The sequence below is a fragment of the Trachypithecus francoisi genome, unplaced genomic scaffold (genome assembly GCF_009764315.1).
Source record: "Trachypithecus francoisi isolate TF-2019V2 unplaced genomic scaffold, Tfra_2.0 Lachesis_group0, whole genome shotgun sequence".
NCBI classification, from domain to species: Eukaryota; Metazoa; Chordata; class Mammalia; order Primates; family Cercopithecidae; genus Trachypithecus; species Trachypithecus francoisi.
This window is the reverse complement of record NW_022681453.1, coordinates 22,956,742-22,979,919: the sequence shown is the minus strand read 5'-3', so window position 1 is coordinate 22,979,919 and position 23,178 is coordinate 22,956,742. Positions and strand designations below refer to the sequence as shown.

The 23,178-nt window shown below is 45.6% G+C and overlaps 1 protein-coding gene across 2 annotated transcripts in view; it reads right to left on the bottom strand.

Moving 5' to 3' along the window:
• CACNA2D3 (calcium voltage-gated channel auxiliary subunit alpha2delta 3) overlaps positions 1 to 23,178 on the bottom strand; it is a 967,057-nt gene that overhangs the window by 202,830 nt on the left and 741,049 nt on the right. For both annotated transcript variants that reach the window (XM_033210152.1, XM_033210151.1), the window contains one exon: positions 2,917 to 3,000. In XM_033210152.1, coding sequence (XP_033066043.1) covers positions 2,917 to 3,000 — 84 coding nt within the window. The remainder of the gene's footprint in view (positions 1 to 2,916; positions 3,001 to 23,178) is intronic.

Sequence of the window (23,178 nt, the reverse complement as noted above, 5' to 3'; positions counted from 1 at the left end):
CCAGTTATTATTTATATGAGTTTTTTCTATTAATAATCACATTCAATGTGGAAAGCTTGGGAATGACTGAAAGTTAATAGGAACAAAACAAAAAAATCATCCTTAATTCCTTGTGCCATCTCTGAAAATTTATAACCAAAGGATAAACGCTATTTTTAAGGTAAGTTTCCCTTCCCAGAGGGGATCTACACTGGCGATTCAGACTGGGCTATGCATGTCTCAAAATCCTCTGCTGGCACATGGGTACCCCAAAGATCTGCCCTATTTATTGTATTCCTGACCTGATGCCTAACTCATCCTGCAGAGTGGGACAGAAGTCCTGCTCATAGTCCTCTAAATAATTTTAAATTGTTGTCTTTTTTTCTTTTAATTTTAGCCAATCTATTTTATATGCATTTTAACAGTATATATGAACTTACTTCAGTTTTGGAAGTATGCAGGTTATAACTGTGGTTATTAAATTCAGGAGTCTACTTCCTAGAGAAGTAGAACTCACCCTCCAATAAGTTCTCTGCATCCGGGCAGACTCCACTGCTTCTTCCTCAGTGAGCTGTGCTTACACGGTATTTCCTAGATTCCGACCTAAACCCTGTCCTCTGCTACTCAGGTGCAAACCCCAAGGCCCAGCACATGGACATGTGAGATTTTGTGCAGACTTCACAATGATGCTTTCTGTAGATTGCAGAATTCTCCAATTAGTGACGTGCAAATCCCCAGGAGAGAAATGGTGGTTTGAGTTTTCCCAAGTCAAATATGTTGATAGAGAAGAAATGCACCATACTCCAAGGTGAAAGAGACTCAAACCAAAGAGATAACCAGAGACCAACTTGTGTGGAACAAAAGCACTGGACTCGCTTGAAACACAGGAACTCTGAAGTTGGACAGACAGAACGCAGTCCTGGGAGTCAGGTGGAGGTGAAGAACACGCATGTGAGTCTGCGAATCCGATGCCTGCGGCTCCAACGAGAAAGGAAAGTAGGATGAGGAGATACAAGGTGTTCCCAAACTGTGATTACTAAAGGAGACATTCACTCACTGAAAATTAGCTGGGGCACAGGTGATGACTGGAGTAGCTGAGTCATACATCTCTTCAAGTAGCATGCAAAAAGGGAGACAATTCAGTGAGGCCGCAAACAAGCAAACAAACAAAAATAAATCAACAGCTAAAGTGAAGAAGGAAGAAGAAGGGCAACAATGGAAAGTCCCCTCCAAAGATTTATGGCAACTGTAAATCCATAGGACATTCATTCATGACAGGGTCCCCTGAGTACTGATGAGGTCAGAATACTACTAATAATGGATACCACTTGTAGAATGCTCACTGTGTCCCCAGAACGGTGCAAGTACTTTTCTGTTTTTCAATCTATTAATCCATTTAATCCTCAGAACGGCTCTATGAGGTCGGGACAACTGTCATCACACTCATTTTCTTGGGGAAAAATAAAACAAAGAACACAAAATAAAACTGAAGTCTAGAGAGGCATAATCACCCACCCAAGCCAAACATCTGGCAAGCAGCAAAGGTGGGATTTGAACCTGGCAGGAGTCTAATACCTGAGTGGCACTCCTCACAGCTGCGCTAAGCCGGGGTGGGCACATTAGGTGCAGGACAATCCTGAACTGACTGGATCCTTGTGACAGTGTTTAAGCAGCAAGAAGATAGAAAACTCGACCATGCTATTGAGCTGACACTATGTCAGCCCATTGGCTTGTGGGGAAAAGGGTATGGAGGACGAAGGAGCTTTTATCAAATGGTAAAGTTATTTTGTCTAAACTTGGGTTTAAGTAGTAGACTTAGTGCAGAGAAAGAAGAAAAGAGGTTACATTTCTAAAACAGGTATGGCTCTTGTATTTTACGGGCAAGGATGAAAATGAGAGATTTATGCTAGTTGAGCTGGTGACAAAGTGCAGAGGGTGTGGAAAGAAGGAAAGCTGCAGTGGAAGCACCGTGATGCTGGCCTCATGTTCTGGAATGCATGAGAATCCAGTTTGGGACTTCAAACGGTTCTCCTCAACATCCCTTTGGAGAGCAGGATGCAGTGAGAGACGGAAACAATGCTAACTCAACAGTGGAACTTAAGAAAGGACCCCAGATGAATCTGGGGGTGGGGAGGGCAGAGAAACGTGGCCTTGATACAGAGACACCCTAAGAAAAAGTGAAGAGTAGGGACCCACATGGAAACACCTGGGAAGTTACGATTTAATTAAGGAGAGTCCACCTGGATTCACACAAAGGCAGCCGTGTCTAACAAATCTGATTTATTGAGGAAGTACCAAGAAGACTTGACAGGGTTAAGTCATGGGCATAAGGAGAGCTTTTGATAGAGCACGATAGGCTGAATCTATGTGGGAAAAAGCATGGGGTGCAATTGCAGCAAGACCAGAGCAGAATGAAAGGCTGGGAAGGTACAGGAAATGGGCAGCCTACCAAGAAGGAGGAAAGTGAGCCTGCAGAGCCCTGGGCTGCACTCTGAAAACAAGGGCTGTGCCCATGAGGTTCTGACAGGTGAATTCTTGCTGCACAGGAACCTGCCTGCTTGGCCTGCAGGCACTGACTGCACTGGGAAGAGCCTGCTATTGCCCAGCCAGATTCCACTGAAGATGTCAGGGGCCATCCGCTGCACTGGGAAGGAGGCTGGAGTCATCAGCTGCAGAGGGGACCGGCGTCCGCCCAGGGATGGTTTTAGTAGACTGCACAAGCAGCTGGGGTGGCGGGCCTGTCTGCAACTGGTCTGACTGACCGGCCGGAGAGTTATAAAACTCCACACATAGTACAAAGGCCCATTGTCTCCACGTCCCTCTGGTGGCCAGGTGTCCCTTCGGTGGGCCTCTTGGCCAACTCCTGGGATCGCCCCAGGTACAGAAGTGGGTACAATGCAGCTCCTTCTCCACAAGGCCTGAAAACAAATCACTTACCACGTCATCTCGGTCTTCCCACTCCACCTCAGAGAGGTCAACGCTACTATAGTTAGGTTTCCTTCGCTTTTTTCCTTCTTCATACTAGCAAGGGGAAGAAAAAAAAGAAAAGAAAAGAAAAACAAAAGTCCGTGAAGTCTTCCGCCAGGGCAATCTTTATCTTCCCAAGTCCTGTTTCACGGACAGGGCTTGGGAGTGGACCGATGTGGGTGAGAAGCCCAGCAGGGTGACAGTCCTAGGGACTTTTAATGACAGGAAAGTCAAGGTCAGATGCCTCTAAACATTCGCTCCAAGTTGGGAGAGTAGAAAAGTTAACTCTTTGCTTGATATGAATTTACCCTGTAGACTTCTTGGTTTCCAAAACAAAGTGCAGAGGGTGTGGAAAGAAGGAAAGGAGATGCAAAGGAAAATCTGTCCCCTCCTTGAATGGTGTGTGTGTGTGTGTGTGTGTGTGTGTGTACACATATATGGTATACATGTAAAAATGTAATTTCTATAAATGATAGCAGACTAGTTAGCAGTTGGATTTGTCTTCTCATTGAATGGTGTGTGTGTGTGTGTATTCCAAAGCTGCTAAAACTCAATCCATGATACGAGAAAGGGCTTCTTTCTTACATTTACCAAAAATCTAGTCATATCCCCCTATACTTTATAATTCTCCCTCCTCTACCTTTTGTTTCAAACCTACCCGTACACCTTAGCTAGGAAGCAAAAGCACTGATCTCCACAGCTGGGGCTGGGCTCAGCATGCTGGTGGCATTTTGGAGACACACAGAACCATCTATTTGTTGTCACACTGGCCACAGCAGTACTGAACTAAGCACAGCTCTTTTACCTGGAGTAGACGAGGGTATTGGGAATCACAGCCAGATTTAATGGCTGTTAGGGCATTTCTCCGGAAAAGCTGATGAGTGCATGAATAACTGGGGAAGTGGTTTTAGTTTTCTCCCCTAAATCACTGGTGTTAGTCACCCTGCAAGCCTACCATTTTATCGACCGGACGTTCTTGTGTCTTGAGGCCTTTCATGCTGGTTGTGGGTATTCATAATGTAGGAAAGTCTGCCCTCTGCTGCAGGCTAAGGATTAGCAACCCCTTTACATGTTCGTCAGATATGGTTAATGGCACACTGGAAAAATATATATGCATGCATACTGCTTTCTTTTTCACTTTTCTCTGCAGATTGGTCATCTTTTGATTTAACTGGAAGGTTCTAAGTGAGATACAGGGTCAGTCTAAGTATTTTAAGACCCCAAAACCATAGGTTGCCACTTTGGACACTGATTGGCTACTGTGGAGACAGGTGCTGAGGCCACACTGGGCATGAAGGAGAAAACTGCCACCCATGTGTTGAACCAGACAAGTGTAAACTGACCCCCAGTGGGATGAGGGGAGGGCCAGAAGGGATCGATCTTGCACCACTGTAGTGCTAAACAGGGCCAAGTGTCTATGAATGCACTCTTTTCTTACCTGTCAACTGCATTTCAGGAACTCTGTGACCTCTCTGGAGACTCCCCCTCCTCACCATTATCTAGAATGGTGCCTAGCCTCCTATGGCCAGTGGGCTCTTACCACCCTGATCAATGGTGAGCCCACCCCCTACTCTTAGGTTTTCAATTAACAGACATTCACGGCCAGTTTTATGACATCAGATCCACTCCAGATGAAGGGGAAGGAAAGTGGTTCCCTCAGAAGCAGCTGTAAACAATAGCAGATTAGCAGTTGGATCTTGTTAAGGAAAGTTCCTGTGTGCATGGAAGCCCTGGTCCTTGTGAGATGCAGTCTTGGACTGAACAGAAAGAACAGGAACGAGATCAACCGGAGTTGTCAGCAGTGGTGCCTTGCCCCTCAGTGTGGAGGAGTGCAGGGAGGGATGGTCGTGTCCCCCTGAGGACTTAGAGTCAGACAGTCATTCTGGACCTCTGTTGCCTAAGAACCATTACTGAGAACTATCAGGCACCCCAGAAACTCACACAGCCCAGATCCTGAACTTCACAGGCAGAACTTTCATAATTTCTCGGGTAGCCTGATGCTGGATCTAAACTGTCTCTTCAGAGGAAGTTCTTTCTTTGGTCATTTCAAAGTGCTTCTTTATTCATTTATTCAATGCACATTTATTGTACACCTACTAAGTGCAAGGCACTAAAGATACAAAGTCAATTAAACAGTGCTTCATTCTTTCCCAAGGACTTACTTGTACTTTATCCTTAATTCTGCTTCTTTAAGGTCAATTTAGTGCCCATATTGCAGTTGGGAAAACAGGTTCTCACATGTTAAATAAATTAAGTAACAACTTAAATAAGATCGCATAGCTAGTATGGTAGAGGACACTCCACCCACCACCAGCCCCTGTCTAAATTTTCATGTCTAAGCCTCATGTTATTTCAACCACTGTTAAAGAGCTTTGAAAAAAGACTACAAGCTCCAGAGCAACAAATGCTCCTTCGTCCTCAAAAGAAGGGTCCATGTGTCTTTTTCAGAGGAGAAGGTCACAGTGGCTCTGCCATGTCACACCACTCATATCTAACTATTCCAAGCTGCTTTCCTCAGTTGCAAAATGGGTAAAAACAATAGTACCTCCATGGCAAAGACAGGTGGAGAGTATTAAATGAGATATTGTATGTAAAATGGCAAGCACATTCCCAGACACAGTAAAATCTTTTAATATTCAGCTAGCAAGATTCCTGAGAGTCATGCATTTCGTGGAATGACACAGGCTCATTGATATTAAAATTGGCTAATATCTCATTTTCCTGAAACGAAGAAGACCGTTCAATAATTTTACTGGCCACCATTCTGCAAACCACAGGCAGAGCAAAGCTGTTTGTTGACTATGATGGTGTCAGACAATCACATTCATATGTCTCTACCTGGTGTGTAGCTTACAAGTTTGAACTGAAGACTCTCCTGGCAGAAAAATTCATACTTGTGCTAAAGAACCCAAGTCATTTTAGATGGTATCTGGCAAAGGTGGAATCAGCAGAAAATTATTGACTTCTGATCCTCCCCAAGTGTCTTTACTCATTTTTTATAATCTCAATAAATATGGGACACTGCACCAAAAAGGTATTCAAGATATTTGGGATGATTAGAGAGTGATAGAATAAAAGATTTCCCATCATACTAGCCCATGAGCCACCATATTCCAGCAAGTCTCTATAATCTAATTTCATGGCAAGCTACAGATAGGGGGTAGGGATACTTCCTCTGAACACTGTTTAAGAACGCCCTTCTACAATGTCTGCTTAGCCAGGTATGTAAAATGGGTCTGAAACACTTTTCATTTGGGTCTTTATTAAAGAATAAGCTCCTTTAGAATATACACAGTCATGCAGCAGAGTGATTAATTTGAGTGAGAAAAGGAAAAGTCAGTGGGCTGTTGCATGGATATAACAGGCCAAGAGCTATGAGACAACTCTAATGTACTAAGCCTAAATCCACCTACCTCTTTTCCCCAACTGAGAAAGTACATTAAAAGGCCAGAGAGTGGCGCTCCATTAGGAAGGTTCCTATGCTTTGTCCTGCCACCACCCATTCCCCATGTTTTCCAGGTTAATCACCTCAGTTTTCCTGTAGGGAACTCCTTGGGCACCACTCCCATTAAGCATAATTCTAGTGAAGGTACAGTCATGTGGCCTGATCAGCGAAGGAGGTCCACATCACTCCAAGATGTCACTGGTTCAGAGGTGGGTACATAACCCACACAAATTCAAATGAGATTCAATTTGGGATGCACTCCTAGATTTATCCAGAAAAAGAGGTGTTGCTAAGGTACCAGGATGGGAACTTCGAATAGCTCATGGTCATCTCTGCCACTCCTTGGAGACAGTCTTACTGGGCATGAAGCCAGTGCAGGGAAAGCAGAGAAAGGATATGAAGCGAGTCCTGAAAATGTGATATATGCACCTGGATCAGGTTGTACCTGAAAATCTTGGATGTTTTGTATATCAATACTTTATCTCCACATTATCCTCCTTCACTTTTAAAGGCCTTTTTTTTTTTTTTTAAGCTGGCTTAGATCTTAAGCATTGAGTAGTCAACAGAATTCCAATTTGTATATATTTAGTGCCTTTATTTTTTCTTTTCAAATAAACTGCTTTTAAAGTACATGTTATGTGAAGTATTCACAAACATTGGTGCTTTCATGATTATTGAGGAACATGTGATTTATAAAATGCCTCACTACTCTCCACGATACACGACTGTATTGGAGCACAGTTGATCTCTCCTTGCCTACTCCCCCTCGCCCCTCCCCGCCATGAGTGACAGAAAAAGAACTAAATTCTCAAATGTCCAACTCCCAGGCCCAGTTTCCCCTCTCCCATGCTGTTTTAAAAGGGGACAAATCCCAGGTTCCTCGGCTCCACGACTCCCTCTTCTTCTGTGTAAGGAGTTGGTTACCAGGGCCTAAGCACTATGTATGGCATTTGTTAGTGTATCTATAATCTGTAACTTCCTTTGAAAATGTGATTAACAAATTGCAAATGGTTTCCAAAGGTTTATAAACAGATACTTTGAGAGCCACAGGTAGGTTTGTAGTTTTTGGTGCCTGTTTTATGAAAAAAATCTGTGGGGGAGAATTTAATAAGGAAAGATATTCTGTGCTATGGAATACTTTGAGGTGGAGTTTCAAATAAAGGCCAGATGTGGGGAACACACAAACAAGCCCTTGGCCTTGCAGGATGGGACAAGAGGGTACCCATCCGCGGAGCAAGCTAGAACCAGGACTTGCCTGCAGCTCAGAGCCTTCCTGGCCTTATTTAATGGTCTGGATACCAGCACCCTTTTGCATCACCTACAGACTGACTTTGGAAGCACAACGGGCTGGGCCCAGGTGATGGCCATGTTGATCTAAAGAAAACAAAACCCCCTTGCTCTTTCTGTGTTCTTCTGGGAAAGGCCAGAGGAAATCAGCTGTACACATCTCTGCAGCCTCTGTGGAACAAACGTTGTGTGTGCTAGTAATTGATAAACTGTATGTGCCACTCCATGCTGCCAACAGGAAGGAAGGGGATAGAAGGAAGGGGAGATCCCCAACGGGACAGGAAGAAACTTTGCCCAAAGCTAATGCCATCTGGACATGGGGTGTGGCCGAGGGCTGACAGCCAGCCATTATCTGGGGCAGATGTTTCTCTCCCAGGCAGCCGCAGTCCTCAGCTGGTGAAGACCTTTACCACGCCCTCTAAAGTCCTGTGACTTCTCTTCTACCTCAGGCTCAAGGGAGCATTTCAGGTGAAGGGGTGTAGGTAGGCCTTACTCCTCTGCATGCAAGAGATGAGGACCAATGGCCACAGGGCACTCCATTCCTTCACTCACTCATCCATTCTTTCTCTCATTCACTCATTTGTTCACCTACACATTCCAAAATACTGTTGGACACCTAATATTTCTCAGGCTCTGTGCCAGGCCTGGGCAAGCCTTGGACGGCATGGAAAAGGCACCCAGGGAGAATGAACTCCCACCCTCATGTTGTTGATCCCAATTCACTATCAGTGAATCAGTCTTCATCAAGGGAACCTAGTTAGAAGGGTGCTTAAAACTAGGGCCCTGGAGTCAGACTCGGATTCTAATCAGTTCTACACGCTGTGTGGTCTGGGGCTAGGTGTGCACATCTCTGTGCCTCATTTTCCTCATCTGTAAGATGGAGGTACGGGCACTCAGCTTACAGGGCTGCACTAAGAAGCAAATGGGTATAAACATGGTTTCGCAAGGAATCCAGCACATCCTGTGTCTCAACAAATACGGCCTGAAAACACGCCCACTCGGCCAGTACTAACAACGGCTGATACTGATTGATGAGCAGCTCCTGCCTCCATGCAGCTCACCCCCAGGTAGGAAGTTCCTTCACAGGTAAAGGGGTTCATAACAGTATCTTGTTTATAAATAGTCCCATTCCTTTAAGGAGGCTGTTCGACCTGACTTGGTGCTGATTTGTCTCAAGGTCAAGGCGAAGGCCAGGGGGTCCTGTGGCAGAGTGAGGGCCTCCTCCCTTTTGATTCCATGTTGCCAACTGCACACCAAGGCCTCTGGCTGCAACAGACTGGGAGAAGGTGGCCACGGGGAAACGCAGCCCCAGTGGCGTCTGTCAGCCCCTACTCCCTTGGGGATCAGTAGCGGGAAGTGGGGGGCATGAAGTCACAATCTAAGTACTTTGAGCGTTTGTTGTTTCCTTACATTCCCCCTCTTATCCAAGTAATAACTGCTCATTGCTGAAAATTGGGAAAATAATGAAAAGTACACAAAGTGTTTATTGCCCTTACTAACACCATACAGGGGGCGGCACCTGCCATTCTGCTCTTTCCCGAAGGGTAAAAGTACTTTGAATCAGTTACTGTTTTTACTTTTCGAAGTTCATTGTTTCCCTAACCAGGAATTTATAAAATGTAGCAACTAATCTGTTCTGCTTTCCAAGTGACTGCCTTTAGAAAAGAATAAAAAAGTGATTATTCCCCCGCTGGGCAGTTTCCCCCTGCATTTCCCATCATTCCTCGTATGGGTGAATGTTTCTGGTGCCAGGCTCTGTGCTAACAGCGGTACGTGTCTCGTTTCATTCTCACAACTCCAGGTGAGGGATAACTGCTTCAGAGATGGGAAAACGCAGCACCCAGGAAGGGCGGGTCACGTGGTGATGTGGCTCACAGGCAGCGGCATCATGGTGCAGCTGGCCTAACCTTGTTTCTGAGCCTGCGGTCTGGTGGTCACCGGCCCTTGGTGCTGCCTCCCCTGAGGTGCTTTTCTCCTGGCTAATGCAGGTCCTTGGTTCAGATGGCAACTGCTGATAGGACTGGACCCAGAAGATCCATTAACAGTCACAGAATCACACTGGCAGTGAAATCCCACTAGCCGGTCTTGTCTCTGTTACCAGCTGACTCATTCGGCCTGCACTGAAACTGAGCTTGGTGGCCAGGGATAGGCGAATCAGTGTCATATTAAGAACACCTAGGCCGAGGCCAGGCACAGTGGCTCAGGCCTGTAATCCCAGCACTTTGGGATGCTGAGGCAGGTCTGGAGTTCAAGACCAGCCTGGCCAACATGGCAAAACCCCATCTCTACCAAAAAACACAAAAATTAGCTGAGCGCAGTGTCATGTGCCGTATTCCTAGCTACTCTGGAGGTTGAGGCACAAACATCGCTTGAACCTGGGAGGTGGAGGTTGCAGTGAGCTGAGATTGCACCACTGCACTCCAGCCTGGGCGACAGAGACTGCCTTGGAAACAAAAAAAAAAAAAAAAAAAGAGAGAGAGAACACCTACAATAAACTGAGTGGCTGCAGTGAGTTAAGCAGCAATATGCTGACGCCCAACTTACAATATCTTACTTAATTTCACCAATATCGATCTCAGGGCCTCAGGGAACCCTTGTGGTACAGGAGGATATCATTTCAGCTCGGATTTCCACCAAAATGGTGCTGTCTCCTTGGATGTGTGACTCCACGATAGCCCAGACTTCTCTAGACAAGATGCCCAATGAGATGACATAGACATTATGCCAAGAGAAAAATGCCAGTGAGCCTCTATTCGGAGATGCAATCTTACATGTCGCGGAAAGATGAGAAGCCCAGATACGCTGCAGGGAAAAAGGGTCATGAGGGTGTGTCGAAAACCAGCAGGAAGGTGGGAAGGAGGCAACCGGGCATGTCAAGACAACAAGCTCTTTCCTTTTTCTAAAAGGTACTGTGCTTATTAATTAATGTTTTTAAGCGTCTCAAAGATGAAAAGTTGTATGTGCTCTCTTAGTATGATTACAAAATCCTTTTGATCACTGTAAAACTAAAACAGCTTTGGTATTTAAAAAAACAAAAACAAAACAAACAAAAAACAACAACAATGAACAGGCTGCTTTGAAAACCTGAATGACCTTTATCTTAATCACTGTCCTCTGGGTAGCCATGAGTCACACACAGCACTGTGTGCGGGGAGGAGGCGGCTGAGCCCACCACTGTTTTTGTGGGTCAAACATGCTCACCACACAGGCTGGATTTAAGCTCCCATTCTCAAAAAGCCAGCTGGTCTTGCAATAGCAAGCTAGATATAAAAATCAAAATAGTGCTGAGTAGTTGAGCTGGGAGGAACCTTTTGTGCCAGCAGTGGGACACAGAACAGGGCACTCTGAAAGCAGGGAGGGAGAGTGGCAACTCCAGACCTCTGCTGTAGGTAAAGGAGTAATGCTGAGAAAAGAATCCTCCTCCGCAAAGAAGAAGGAACACACACAGACGGGCGTGCAAACTAAAGATCCGTGTGGGCACCCGGGGGCCTCTGCTCTGACGAGTTTGAGCACTTAGAGGCGAACAAAACCCTCTCTAAAGTCTCCTCGACAAAAGTCAGATGCAAGACAGCCTCGATATACATTTCAGAGAGGGCTGCACTGAGTTCCCGAACATGGATGTACGCCTTCTTCCAAAGCCAAGTTCATAAAAGTTTTCAGATCCCGTGTGTCATTAGAATATCCAGGGTAAAAAAGAGGACCTCTATAATTTGAAAGTATGTCTGTGACATTTGGCAGGTAACTGTAAAAAAAAATTGCAGAACTTCTTTTGACGTTATTCCTTTGAGCAGCTGACCATATCGAAAGACTCTTGGGTACGTGGAGCCATCAGACTGTTTTGAATATGAGGGACAATGAGGGACAACTAACTGATTCTAGTTTTGCAACTGCAAAAACATTGACTTTCCTTATTTGCTCAAGTAAAATCTCAAAGTAGTATCCATCAACACTACAAAATGTTAGCTTTCGAACGATGCCGCGGCTAACCACCGCGGAAGAGGGAATTCTCTCTGTTGTTGGTTTTCTTCCTGTGGTCAGTAGTTCAGGCCCATTGACTCACATCCCGTCACCCCATTTCCAATGCCTCTCCTTAGCTTAGTCCCCAGGGAGTGAACTCTAGTCTCACCATCTCAGAGATGGCTGAGGAACAGAGAGAGCCTTCAACTTCAGGTTTTTAAGCTAAACGACAAGCAGGGCAGGAAGCTGGCAATGAATGTGCAAGTGAAGTTAATAAAGGGATGCAGGCAAGAGGGAAAGAAATTCTTTCTTCCAAGTCAACTGCCATTGCCTGATTTATGCCTGTAATAGCATCAACCAACAACCAACGTCAGAATGCTGAGCCTTCATCAGTGGTGTGTGTGTGTGTGTGGTGTGTGTGTGTGTGTGTGTAATTTTATTTAGGGAGATGCTTGGTTTAATAGCTTTATTTTGTTTTGCTTTTCTTGCTAAAAATTGTTGAAGATACTTATGAAAGAAGAAAAGACATGAAGGGCTCTATCTTTGTGGACACCTTTCGCATGAAAGAAATCTCCCAGATCCTTCCGGCTGAGTCTCTCTCCTTTCTCAACTGGGGTGGCCCTTGTTCTGCAGCCCCTCTGAGGATACTGTGCTTTACAGTATAAATATGCATGTGGCCACTTTGTACACACATGCTCTAAGCCCCAGCTGTGTTCCGACTACCAAACTGAGCTGGTTCTCATCCATCATTGGTCCATTCTCTCCACTGGACAGGAGATTCAGCAAAATACTCAGTTTTGATTTTGTGTGTGTGTGTGATTCTCAATTACAGTGACATATCTTTTTAAAAATGTTTCTGCATGCATGCTGGTCTGAATAAACCCAAGAGAGCTCTGATGTGATTCATAAGTCAGAGGACAGCCAAATGTCCCCTGCAAGGCTGAGTTCTCTGGGTCTTATATTTGCCTGTGACCATGGAAACACAGGCAGGAGCTGGAATGGGCGAGTATAATCAAAGTGGCAGTAAGCCAGGCAAAGCAAGCAGGGTCCATTAAGCTACCATGTCCATTGCTTCTATCTTCTAAACATCTCTTGGAATTGGATCATATCAATCTTGCCATCAGCTTAGTGTCAGCCACTGTGATAGCTCTGCCCTTGATACAAGCAAGCATCCCCTAAGTGGTCTCCCTGCCTGTACTCTAACCCTTCCAATCCATTCTCCAGGGTCCAGCCAGAGGGATTCTTTCACAACCCAAATCAGATCATATCACTGCTTGGACTGGAATCCTCCTAGCTCCTCTTGCCCTAGATGATGGCACCCAACAGCCCAGAATTCCACAAGTCTCTGTCACTTGGCCTCTGCTTGCTGTTCTGGCCTTTCTTGCCACTCCCTGCCTCTCAATGTACTCCCCAGCTGGACTGAGCTGGCTGCTAAAAATGTCATCATCATTCTTGCCTTCAGGCCTCTGCACATGCCACCCCACGTGCTCTGAATTCTCTTCACTCCAGCTTAGGGTGGTGGTCAATTTCTGCTAACCCCTCAGGATTTCAACTCCTCTTGGAAGTCTGTCCTGACCTGACCAGGTCAGGCTGTACTGCAAATTATTAGCTTACTTGCCTGTTTCCCCACTAGGTCCTAAGCATCGTTGGCAAAAAGACTATTTCATGTTCATCATTGAACCACATGCCTAGGACAATGCCTGGCAAAGAACAGGTTCCCATGAATATGTGATGAACGAGTGGACTGAGTGAATGAACAAATTAGTCTATGTATTCATTTAATAAACACATGCGTAACAATGACCTATGTTTTTGGCCTGTTCTAGACATTTTGTAAACATTAACTCATTCAGTCCTCATCACAGTCTCATGCAGTAGGCACTATTTCTTTTGTTCTCATTTTTCAGTGGAGGAAACTGAGGTCAGGAAGGTTAAGTAGCTTGAATGAATTTCAGCCCCAGAATCTGACCTCAGAGACAGCTCTGCTCCATAGAGAACCAGGGACTAGTGAGCCTCCCAGTCTGAAGCTGAAATCATTGTCCAGTGCCTACTTGAAATGTATCCTGAGGATGCAGGAAGGGGATGACAGCAAGGTGACCTATAGTCACCATTAACCAGGTACCTAGAATTCCATACTGAGCAAAGGTGAATTTCAAATCATTAACGCTCAAATGAATCTTCCCTTTAAATACATATGATCATAATATTTATATCTGTATTTGAGCCTGGATAAACATGGGCTTCATTAACATGGGAGTCCAACCCCATATTCATGAAAAACCTGCAGCAATCCTGGGAGTCAGATAAAAGTCCTACCCCCTCCCAGTTACTACCAGATCCTCCTCCTGGAGTGCACCTAGAAACTCAGAAACTCTAGGAGAGGCCCTTTGGGAGAAGCAGGCATTTGGAAGAATCAGAATATTTTAACTGGTTGTAATATTCAGGATACATTTCTAAAATCTCTACATTTCTTCACTGTGGAGAGGTAACAATACTCTGTGATGTCTGTCAGCTTCTAAATATTCCAGAAAAATCCTTGCTCTGACTTCTCTCCTCTTTCATCTGTTTCTATTCCCCCTTTCCAAGGAATCCAGCTTAGCTCACTGGGCCATCCTTTCTGCTGGGCCACATTTCTACCAAGCCAGGTCCCAGTTCCAATTTAAATCCAGCCTGAGCATTCCTTAGCAGAGGGATCCTTGGGCTGCCAATATAATTTGGAGTGTGTGTGTGTGTGTGCGCGCGTGTGTATCTACTTTCCAGCTGATGCTCTAAATTTGTCTCTTGCAGACTGGGGCTTCAGCTCTGCCTGGGGTGAATTGCCTGCCTTGATCTTATGGACTTTGGTATTATAGTCATTGTTTCCAAAGGAGAGAAGCCATTGTGGCTGCACTAAATGTCCCCTTGCCTTGCTCCTCAAGAGGCCCTTGCCCTTCCAGGAAGAGACAGGCATCAAAAGCATGGAATTTAAGACCTGAATGTAGAGCCTACCGGGTTGGAGCTGGTAGGTCAGTCTGTCGTTTGGGATTTCCGTCCTTGGTTAGCTGGCACACAGAAGTGGCCGAGCCAATAAAAACCCCAGCAACAGGCCAAAGTAATGCTCCCAGGGACAATCCTATCATGCTACATAATGGAGGGAGGGGGCCACTGGGGCACACATGGGGTAGACTCCATCTCTAGGAGAAAGGGACAAGTGAGGCTGACAAGAACTTTCAGCAAAAACCTTGCTTGGCTTAGCAAAGCTCCTTCCTTGCCTCAAACTTCCAAATGTATTAGCGTTTCCCTTTGCCTAGCAACATCCACAGAGAATGTAAAAATGGCACCTGGGAGATGTGTTTGGAAACAGATGTGCCTATCATAAGATGATGAAAGTTCACCTAAGCGTACAATTGTTAGAGCACATTCCTCAAAGAAGTACAATGGTCAGTGCAGTGGTGTGATAGGGATTAAATTATTGTGCCAAAAAGCCCACGGTCTCAACATTTTTATTTGCATTCTTTGGGTCTTATCATTTAGGATTATGTAAAAATGACAGCTGCTTATAATTATTTGGAGGGTTGAGCTGCAGTAATTAAAAACATCTGCCTTTATCTTACTGCTACCAGACTTAACCCTGCGAGGCTGGGTCTACTGAACTTCAAAGAGGGGAGCAAGAAATAAAAGAAAACTCCACACATTACTAACAAATTTCTAGTGATTCATTTAAATGTATAACCAGTTATTCCAACAACCTTCAAACCTTTAATTATCTTTTAAATATATATAATTTGGGAGGCTAATTAGATAGCAATTTAATGCTCTCATGGGGATTCAGATGGAAGGGCTTTCTAAAATGTAAACTCCCAGAGGAATAATCATTGGCATTCAAGTGATTGAATTCTTCAGTTATTCAAATGAATGTGGGCATCTACCCAGTTGGGATCATTTGGATATTCTGCTGTCAGATCCAGCTGTAGGGTTTTACAGGGCCCGCAACAGAGTGAGGGTAAGCCTAGGTTATCTCTCAGTCAAGTCCATCTCCCTGGAAACAAACAAGACGGGCTCTTTGGGAAAGCCTAACATCACTTACGCAGCCCAGTCAAGTCTCCTCTTAGAGGCAGATGGCTCTGTTTCCTATTTTAAGGAGGAACAAACTTTCCTGGAATTTGCAGTTATGAAAGTTCTAATGCAATGCCTGCTTCTCAGGCTTTCTCCAAGCTGTCTGCCTGCTATTGTCTGGGCAGTTAACATTTTAATTAATAACTCTCTCCCCCCAACAGGCTGCCACAGATGGAGGAGGACAGTGTTTCATTCTGCCTTGAGCTCCCACTTCCTGTGTATTCCTACCCCCGGTGAGATGGTCCTTTAAATTCTATAAAGATGTGAATCACATGGAGAAAAGCAATTGATCAATTAGATGACATTGGGCAATGTTAGAAGCCAGCACTCACATCCCAGCCTTGCAATAGGGCTAGGGTCTGCATTCCTGAGCTGAGGCTAGTAGCTAGCAGCTGAGGCTCATTTCCCCCACAAGGGGAAGGAGGTGCAGACAATCTATAGGAATTTTTAAGAGATCGTTATTCAACACTTTGCCTGTAATTACATTTTGATGAGGTTTTTATTGCTAATTCATCATCCAAGATGGGGCATTCTAGATATGAAATTAATCTAGTAGAACAAAGGTCAGAGTGTGTCCAGTGAAAAGAAAAGCCTTTTCCTCATCAAATCCTTTCTTCAAATAATAAAGCAGCTGAGAATCCTATCTCTAAATCAAATTTCCTTAAAGTGCCTACTCTCAGTTATTAATAGCATAAAGCCAAGGCTCTTTGGCACTTCTACAAGCAAATGTGGATTCTTCAAGCAGGCTGGTGTGTTAGGAATACATGCTCAGGGGCCTGAAATAGAATGGGAAGCGTGCTCAATGCCCTGGTGTTAATATAAAAGCCTATGTGAGTGCACTCAAAACTACTTTTGAAGCTTGAGTCTACAGCAAATCAAGTTTTGCAGAGACATATCACCTGCTGGTGTCTTGGCTTGCATTCTCTCAGAAGAAGTCCCTGAGAACAGGATTCAAGGGCAAATTTTTTATTTGACAGGGATTTCCAGGAAATACCCGCAGGGATATGGCAAAGCGATTCAGAGGTGGGAGGGCAGCCAACCTGGTGCAAGCATGTTACCATTGTGGACAACTGTGGCATAATCCCATGAGGGAACTCCGAGAGCCAGTGTAAAACACACATCTCAGAGACACCCCACCTGAGCAAGGCAGTCTGACTGAGGGATGCTAATTCCTTGTCACGTCTGGTCTGCTGCACGCCTGGGAAGAGAAGACTGCAGAAGCCAGAGAAAGCCTTCATCTAGGTGCTGGCAGGTATGAGCCATGCTACACGTACAGGAATGGTCAGGGCAGAGTAGAGGAAATCGGGCAGTACCAGCAACTACTTCAACACGTGCAGCTTCAAATAGGAATTTGTCAACAAAACCTGGGTCACCTACCCTTCTTTGAAAATCTGGCCTAAATCTATGAACAGATTTCAGAACCCAGTATATTCACCATCCCCATGCCTCAGGGTTTTTGCACATACGGTTTCTTCCGCCTGGACCAGTCTCCACAGTTTTTCTCATCCCCCAGGACTCAGCTTAATACATCATCCTGGCTAGGCGTAGTGGCTCACGCCTGTAATCCTAACACTTTGGGAGGTCGAGACAGGTGGCTTGCCTGAGCTCAGGAGTTCAAGACGAGCCTGGACAACATGATGAAACCCTGTTTCTACTAAAATACAAAAAGTCATCCAGGCATGGGGGCGGGTGTCTGTAATCCGAGCTACTCAGGAGGCTGAGGCACCAGAATTGCTTGAACCTGGGAGGCAGAGAATGCAGTGAGCCAAGATTGTGCCACTGCACTCCAGCCTGGGCAACAAAGCAAAACTCTGTCTCAAAAACAAAAAACAAACAAACCAAAAAACCATCATCCTTAAGAAAGGGTCTCCCTGACCATCTAACTAAGGCAGGTACCTCTCCCTACTTTTTGTTTTCTCAGATCTTTGTTTCTTTTGGTGAGCTTATCCAAATTATGTAGTATTTTGTATTTATCAGTTTATTTATGAACGTTAAAAACCCTTATCTTCTCTATGAGAATGAAAACACCAAATAAAGGGACAATTCTATCTGCTTTATTTTATCACTAGATCTTTGGCATCTAATAGGGTGTCTGTCAAATGCCAGGTGTTCAATAGACAAATGCCATGTGAGGGAAAGACAGGAGCGGGTGAGGGAGGGAAAGATGGGAGGAAAAAAGGAAGGGAGGAAGGGTTCCAGTCACACGCAAATGAGCAAGTAACTCATCCAGGTTATCTGAAAGGCCTTCTGCTGCTCCCAGGTGTGCTGGACTGTGGCCTCAAAGTTATAGGCTGTAAGCCAGCCTTCCCTAGCTACCCAGCGCACAGCGAGACACCAGGTCCTTTCATAAATTCTCCTTGTCAGTACTTTCAACTGTGGTGCTTGATAACATATTGTTTCATTGTGTGCTCAATTTCCTATACATGGGTTTTCTCTCATCATTTATTTGTCATTCCACCTCCTTTGCCAAGTACCTCACCAGGCCCTGGATATACAAATCTGAACAAAATACAGCTTCATCAGTGTCTTCATGCTACTTGCAGCGCAGAGGAGCAGATGTGTTAAGATATTTCTGCAATGTAGTGGGGAGCCCAGACTCAAAGGTGCATGTGAAAAGACTTGAAGAATGGGGACAGACCCCTCTGAGGGTGAAGGGGAGGCTGAGAGGACTACAGTTTTACAAAGGAGGGGTGACAGGGCCACGAGAGGTGGTGTCAGACTGTGAGCTACTTGAGAGCAGGGGTCAGAGCCACACCCAGCAGTGGTTCCCAGACTTTGGGATTCATGGTTGGATCAGTCAGGCTGCTCTGGTTGTCAGCAACAGATAACAATTGTTAATCACTTGTGCAGAAGCGGGGGTTATTGGAAGGGAATATGGAAATTCTCCACTCCCACTACAATGGTAGATAAATAATGAATGAATGAATCAATAAAGGAACTGACAGAGGGTCTCTCATTCTTCCTTTTTTCTTTTTCCTTCCTTCCATCTCTTTCTTTCTTCCTCTCTCCCTCCTTTCCTTTTCTTTGCATTCTTCCCTATTTCCTTTCTTCTTTCTCTCTTTCTTTCCTGGCAGAGTAATGACTATAAAAGACAAACCTTCCATGTATTCTCACCTTCGTATCACTCAGGGCCACAGCAGGAAGCACGTGGTATACATGAGCTGGCGAATTAAGGAGGGTTTAGTAAAGAGGCTCTTGGAAAGGCCTGGGCAGGGTGTAGGAAACAACAGGAAATGGTGCAGCACCCTGAAGTTAGAAACAGCGGGGCACTCCCACCCGTCTGCATGAAGGGCCAGAGGGAGAAGCAGGTGCCGGAGCCCAGAGAGAAGGCTTATGTGGCTTTGGACGGGATGCAGCTAGTTCCGGAGGACACAGGAGAAAACATACAGCCTGACTCCCCTTCCCTCTCTCCATTTCCTGTGAGTGCCCCCCACTCGGCAGACTCCAGAGTCACAGCCCAGAGCAGAGGGGCTGCTGCTGGGTTCCATACAGGTGGGTGTCCTGGAGCCAGGGGGATGTTGTCTGGAGAGGCTGATGGAGGCTCTGTAGCCCAACCTGGCATTTTGTCAAAGAACCTGAGGACACAGCTTCAGCATTCAGGGACATTCTTTCAGTTGAATAAGTTTAATTTTATGAAGAAATTACATTGTCCTACAAAGCAGGAGTTCCTTGCTGGCAAGAGGGACCCAGAAGATCCATGGGTGTACAGAGGTGGGTAATTATCTACAGCTGTTTTCTTGGTTTTTCTTCTGAAGACTGACCCGAATTTACTTTCTGATTGACACATTCCTTGGCCTAAGCATCAGGGAATATCTTCTTTGCCCTCCAAATATGTATTTATTAATTTAATTTATTAAATCATATATAGGGCATCTTCACGTACAGTCAACCCCTCTGTGGTGAGCACTCCATGCACGAGGCAATGAGAACTGACCCAGGCAAGGCACCCACGGTTCTTGGCACAGGGCCTGGCCTGAGATCCATGGTGAGGGCAGTGTCGTGATTCCTGGTCACCTGGGTGCTGTGGTGCCTGGCACCCAGAGGGGATTCATAAGCACACTGTCCGTAAAAAAAAAAAAAAAAACCTGTGGAATTGATTCCAAACCCCATCGATCCTTGAGTGTCCAAGCACACACCTAGTCACAAGAGCTGTGGGTTTGACTTTTCGAGGTTTGCAGAAAGGGCATAGCTCCCACCCAACAGAAACCCAGGTACGCGCTGACTTCTTCACCCCCAGGGTCACCAGGTGTAAGCCTTCCCCTCAACGCTGCAACGCGTCCAATTGTGTTCAGACCAGGCAGTGCGGACGGTGCCCTCACCAATTCCATCAGGAAGAAGGCACACAAGGCTCTGTTTTCTTTTTCTTTCTTTTTTCTCGCTACGTGGGGTCACACAGTCTTGTTTATTTTTTCTCAGAGAACGCCCTCCTCTGAGCAGATACACTTACTAAGCCTCTGTTAATTCTTTCTTTGAAACTAAACGAAATGGACTCAGAACAGGCCTAGGTTGCAGTCGCCCGGGCTCCGTTCTGAGAAGGTACGCTGACAGGAGCTGGCTGTGCGTGGGGACCGGGTACTCGGCGGTGCCCGCGCGCCACCTACTGGGCAGTCTCTTTCAGTTCAGCAGCAGCCTGAGAGCGGGCGTCCAGGAGGCTGGCAACAGATCCCTGCATTTGGGGACCACCGAAAGTTCTGTGAATAATGCTAGGCTCCCCATCCCCCCACCCCCATAGGCTGTGGCCGGCAGAATGCGTGGTCCTGAGATGAGAGAGAGAAAGTCATGCCTGGTCTAGCCTGAGGTCAGTGATTCTGGGGAGAGTGTAGGGTGTCTGCTGAGTACAGTCCTCCCCCATCTCCTCTGGGAAGCCCCCCTGCATCTCAGGACACCCTTCCTCTAAGGAAAAGCAGACACTTGGTCTGTGAGCCCATAGTTGGTCCCTCTTACCACCGGGGAACCCTTGCTTTGTGTGATGAGCTTGTGGGCAGAGACTCCTTCTACCTGCTTCTGTCTCCATTAGCTAGCACAGTGCTGGACTCAAGCACTTCTGATGAATGCTTGCAGAAAAGCAGGAGGGGATAGGGAGGGGAGGAAAAAAAAAGGGAGCTTAACTAACCACAGTTCTGTTTCTGCACTCCATGTAGCAAGGACTCAACAAATGTTTGGTGAATGAACATGTGTCACCTGCTCTTCTCATTTATTGTAAGAAACTGGTACTCAGACATCTAATCATCAGTATCGGTCAAACATCCTGCAGATCATTCACCAAATATTTACTGACTACCCCCTTTGTGTAATAGCAAAGTCCCAGCTATTCACAAAGGACCATAGGGGAGAAGTTAAATAATAGACGTTTTCCAAGAGTGGTAAGTGATTCAAGAAAACTAAAGTGGAGGACGTGATGGAGGAGGAGTATGGCTCCTCTGGGTGGGTGTAGGGATGCTTCTCTGAGGTGACATCGAGCTAAGAAGCAGACAACGAGAAAATGCCAGTAACAGGTGTACCTGGAACAAGATTTCAGGTAAAGAAGAGTTGGGCACAAGAATTTGGAGCAGGAAGGAGCTTGGGGTTTCTGAGGAATGGACGAAAGGACCCGCTATTTCCTCAGTTGTGGAACTGCATAGTTAAGAAAAATTCCATTTGAATTTCACATCTAAATTCTTTGGAATTATACAGAATCTCTTCCCATGGCCCACTGCTTGAACTAAGTCAGTTGGACTCAGATAAGGATTCTAGAAGTGCTCCTACCTTTTTAAACCCTTAAACTGATATTTGATACGCACTGTCTAGTTAGCATTTAACACATATTCACATGTGTCCATGGTGGATGTCCAGTTAGTTCCATACAAGAGGACTAAAGTGTGAGAACATTTACACTGATTAGCATGTCCATGTATCAATCCATGGATTTAATAACCTTCCATGACGGCCCATCTATAACCAATGCGCATTAGCAAATGTGAACTGCCCAGGCATCCACAAGATCAAAGAAGCAGAATCCATGTTTGGAATGGGGCAAGGACAGTCCAGAGTGACACAGGGAAAGGCTACTGCCATGCTGGAACCCAGGCTGTGGAGAGCTGGTGGTGGAAACAGCAGTATCAAATTCCAGAGGAGGGGTGTGAAGACTCTTGGGTTAGGAAGATGATGCAGTTATCTGTAAAATTTAAACTTGTTCAAGAGTTCATCTGAGTTTTCCAGAACAACAGAAATGGCTTTGGCATCAACACATTCTGATTTAGATGACCTAAGTGCTCAGGTTCACCCAGTGTGGCTACTGCTTTCCACCCACTGGCTTCCATGACAGTTTGTCTGTGGAAGTCTAGATGGCTTAGGGGTGAACCTACACGGCTAGAATAGCCAGAGTTTCCAGGCCAAACTATGGAGCTCATCTGCCCTGGCAATCAAGTCAAGGCCCCTTGAATTCTGGGCAACCTCCCACTGCCACTCCTGGATGCTGGAGAGGCTACAGCCTGGGAGGGAGGGGTGGTGGCCACACCAGAGGAGGCTAACTGGCCACTGACTCTGGAAGTTGGCCCAGACTTCCAGGATGGCACAGTGAAGGCTGGTGGTGGCAACAGAACCTGCTCTAACCCACTTTAAGGAAAGAGGAGGTCCCATAATCCATTTTATCTAGAAGGGTCCAAAATGTCCAGTCACACTGTAGACCTGTGCTGTCCCTTATGGGGGCCACAGCCACAGGTGGGTCTTGAGGACCTGCAATGTGGTTTGTCTGAATTGAGATGTGCCATGTAGGATACACATCAGATGTCAAAGATTAGCATGAAAATGTAAAATATCACATTAATAATGTCTATATTGATTATATATTGAAACGTTGATATTGTGGATATGCTAGGATAAATAAAATATATTCTTAAATTTAATTTCACTTGTTTCTTTTGTATTCTTTTAGATGTGGCACCTAGAAAATTTGAAATTATATAGGCAGCTCCTGTTTGTGGCTCACATTATATTCCTACTGGACAGTGTTAAGTCTAGACAGATTCTGACAGTCATCGCCCCATGATTATCTTGGTATTGGTCCATATGGCTGCAGAGACCAGGCATCCCAGTCATTCCCACTCTCCAACCACTCTGCCTCCCATTTCCTGAAGAACCCACACAGCAGAGTGAACTTAGTACATCTAAACTGACTGGGGTTAAGGGTCTGGGTTCTGGTACTTTCTAGCTATGTGATTTGGGAGACGTCACCCTATGACTCAGTGCCTCAGCTTCCTGTCTGTAACATGGGGGTATCTACCTTTGTCTTAGGGAAGCCCAGCTGCTCAGCCCAGTACTCACAGTTATCCTCACTTCAACTCTAGGCTGCTGCTAGATGGATCTCCCACCTGGACCTCCCCTCCCTTCATCCTTCCCTTAAGCCTCTAGGCCTTTCCAAGGCACATAGTATCCTAGGCTTGCTATTCAATTAGTCAGTGATCAAAAGC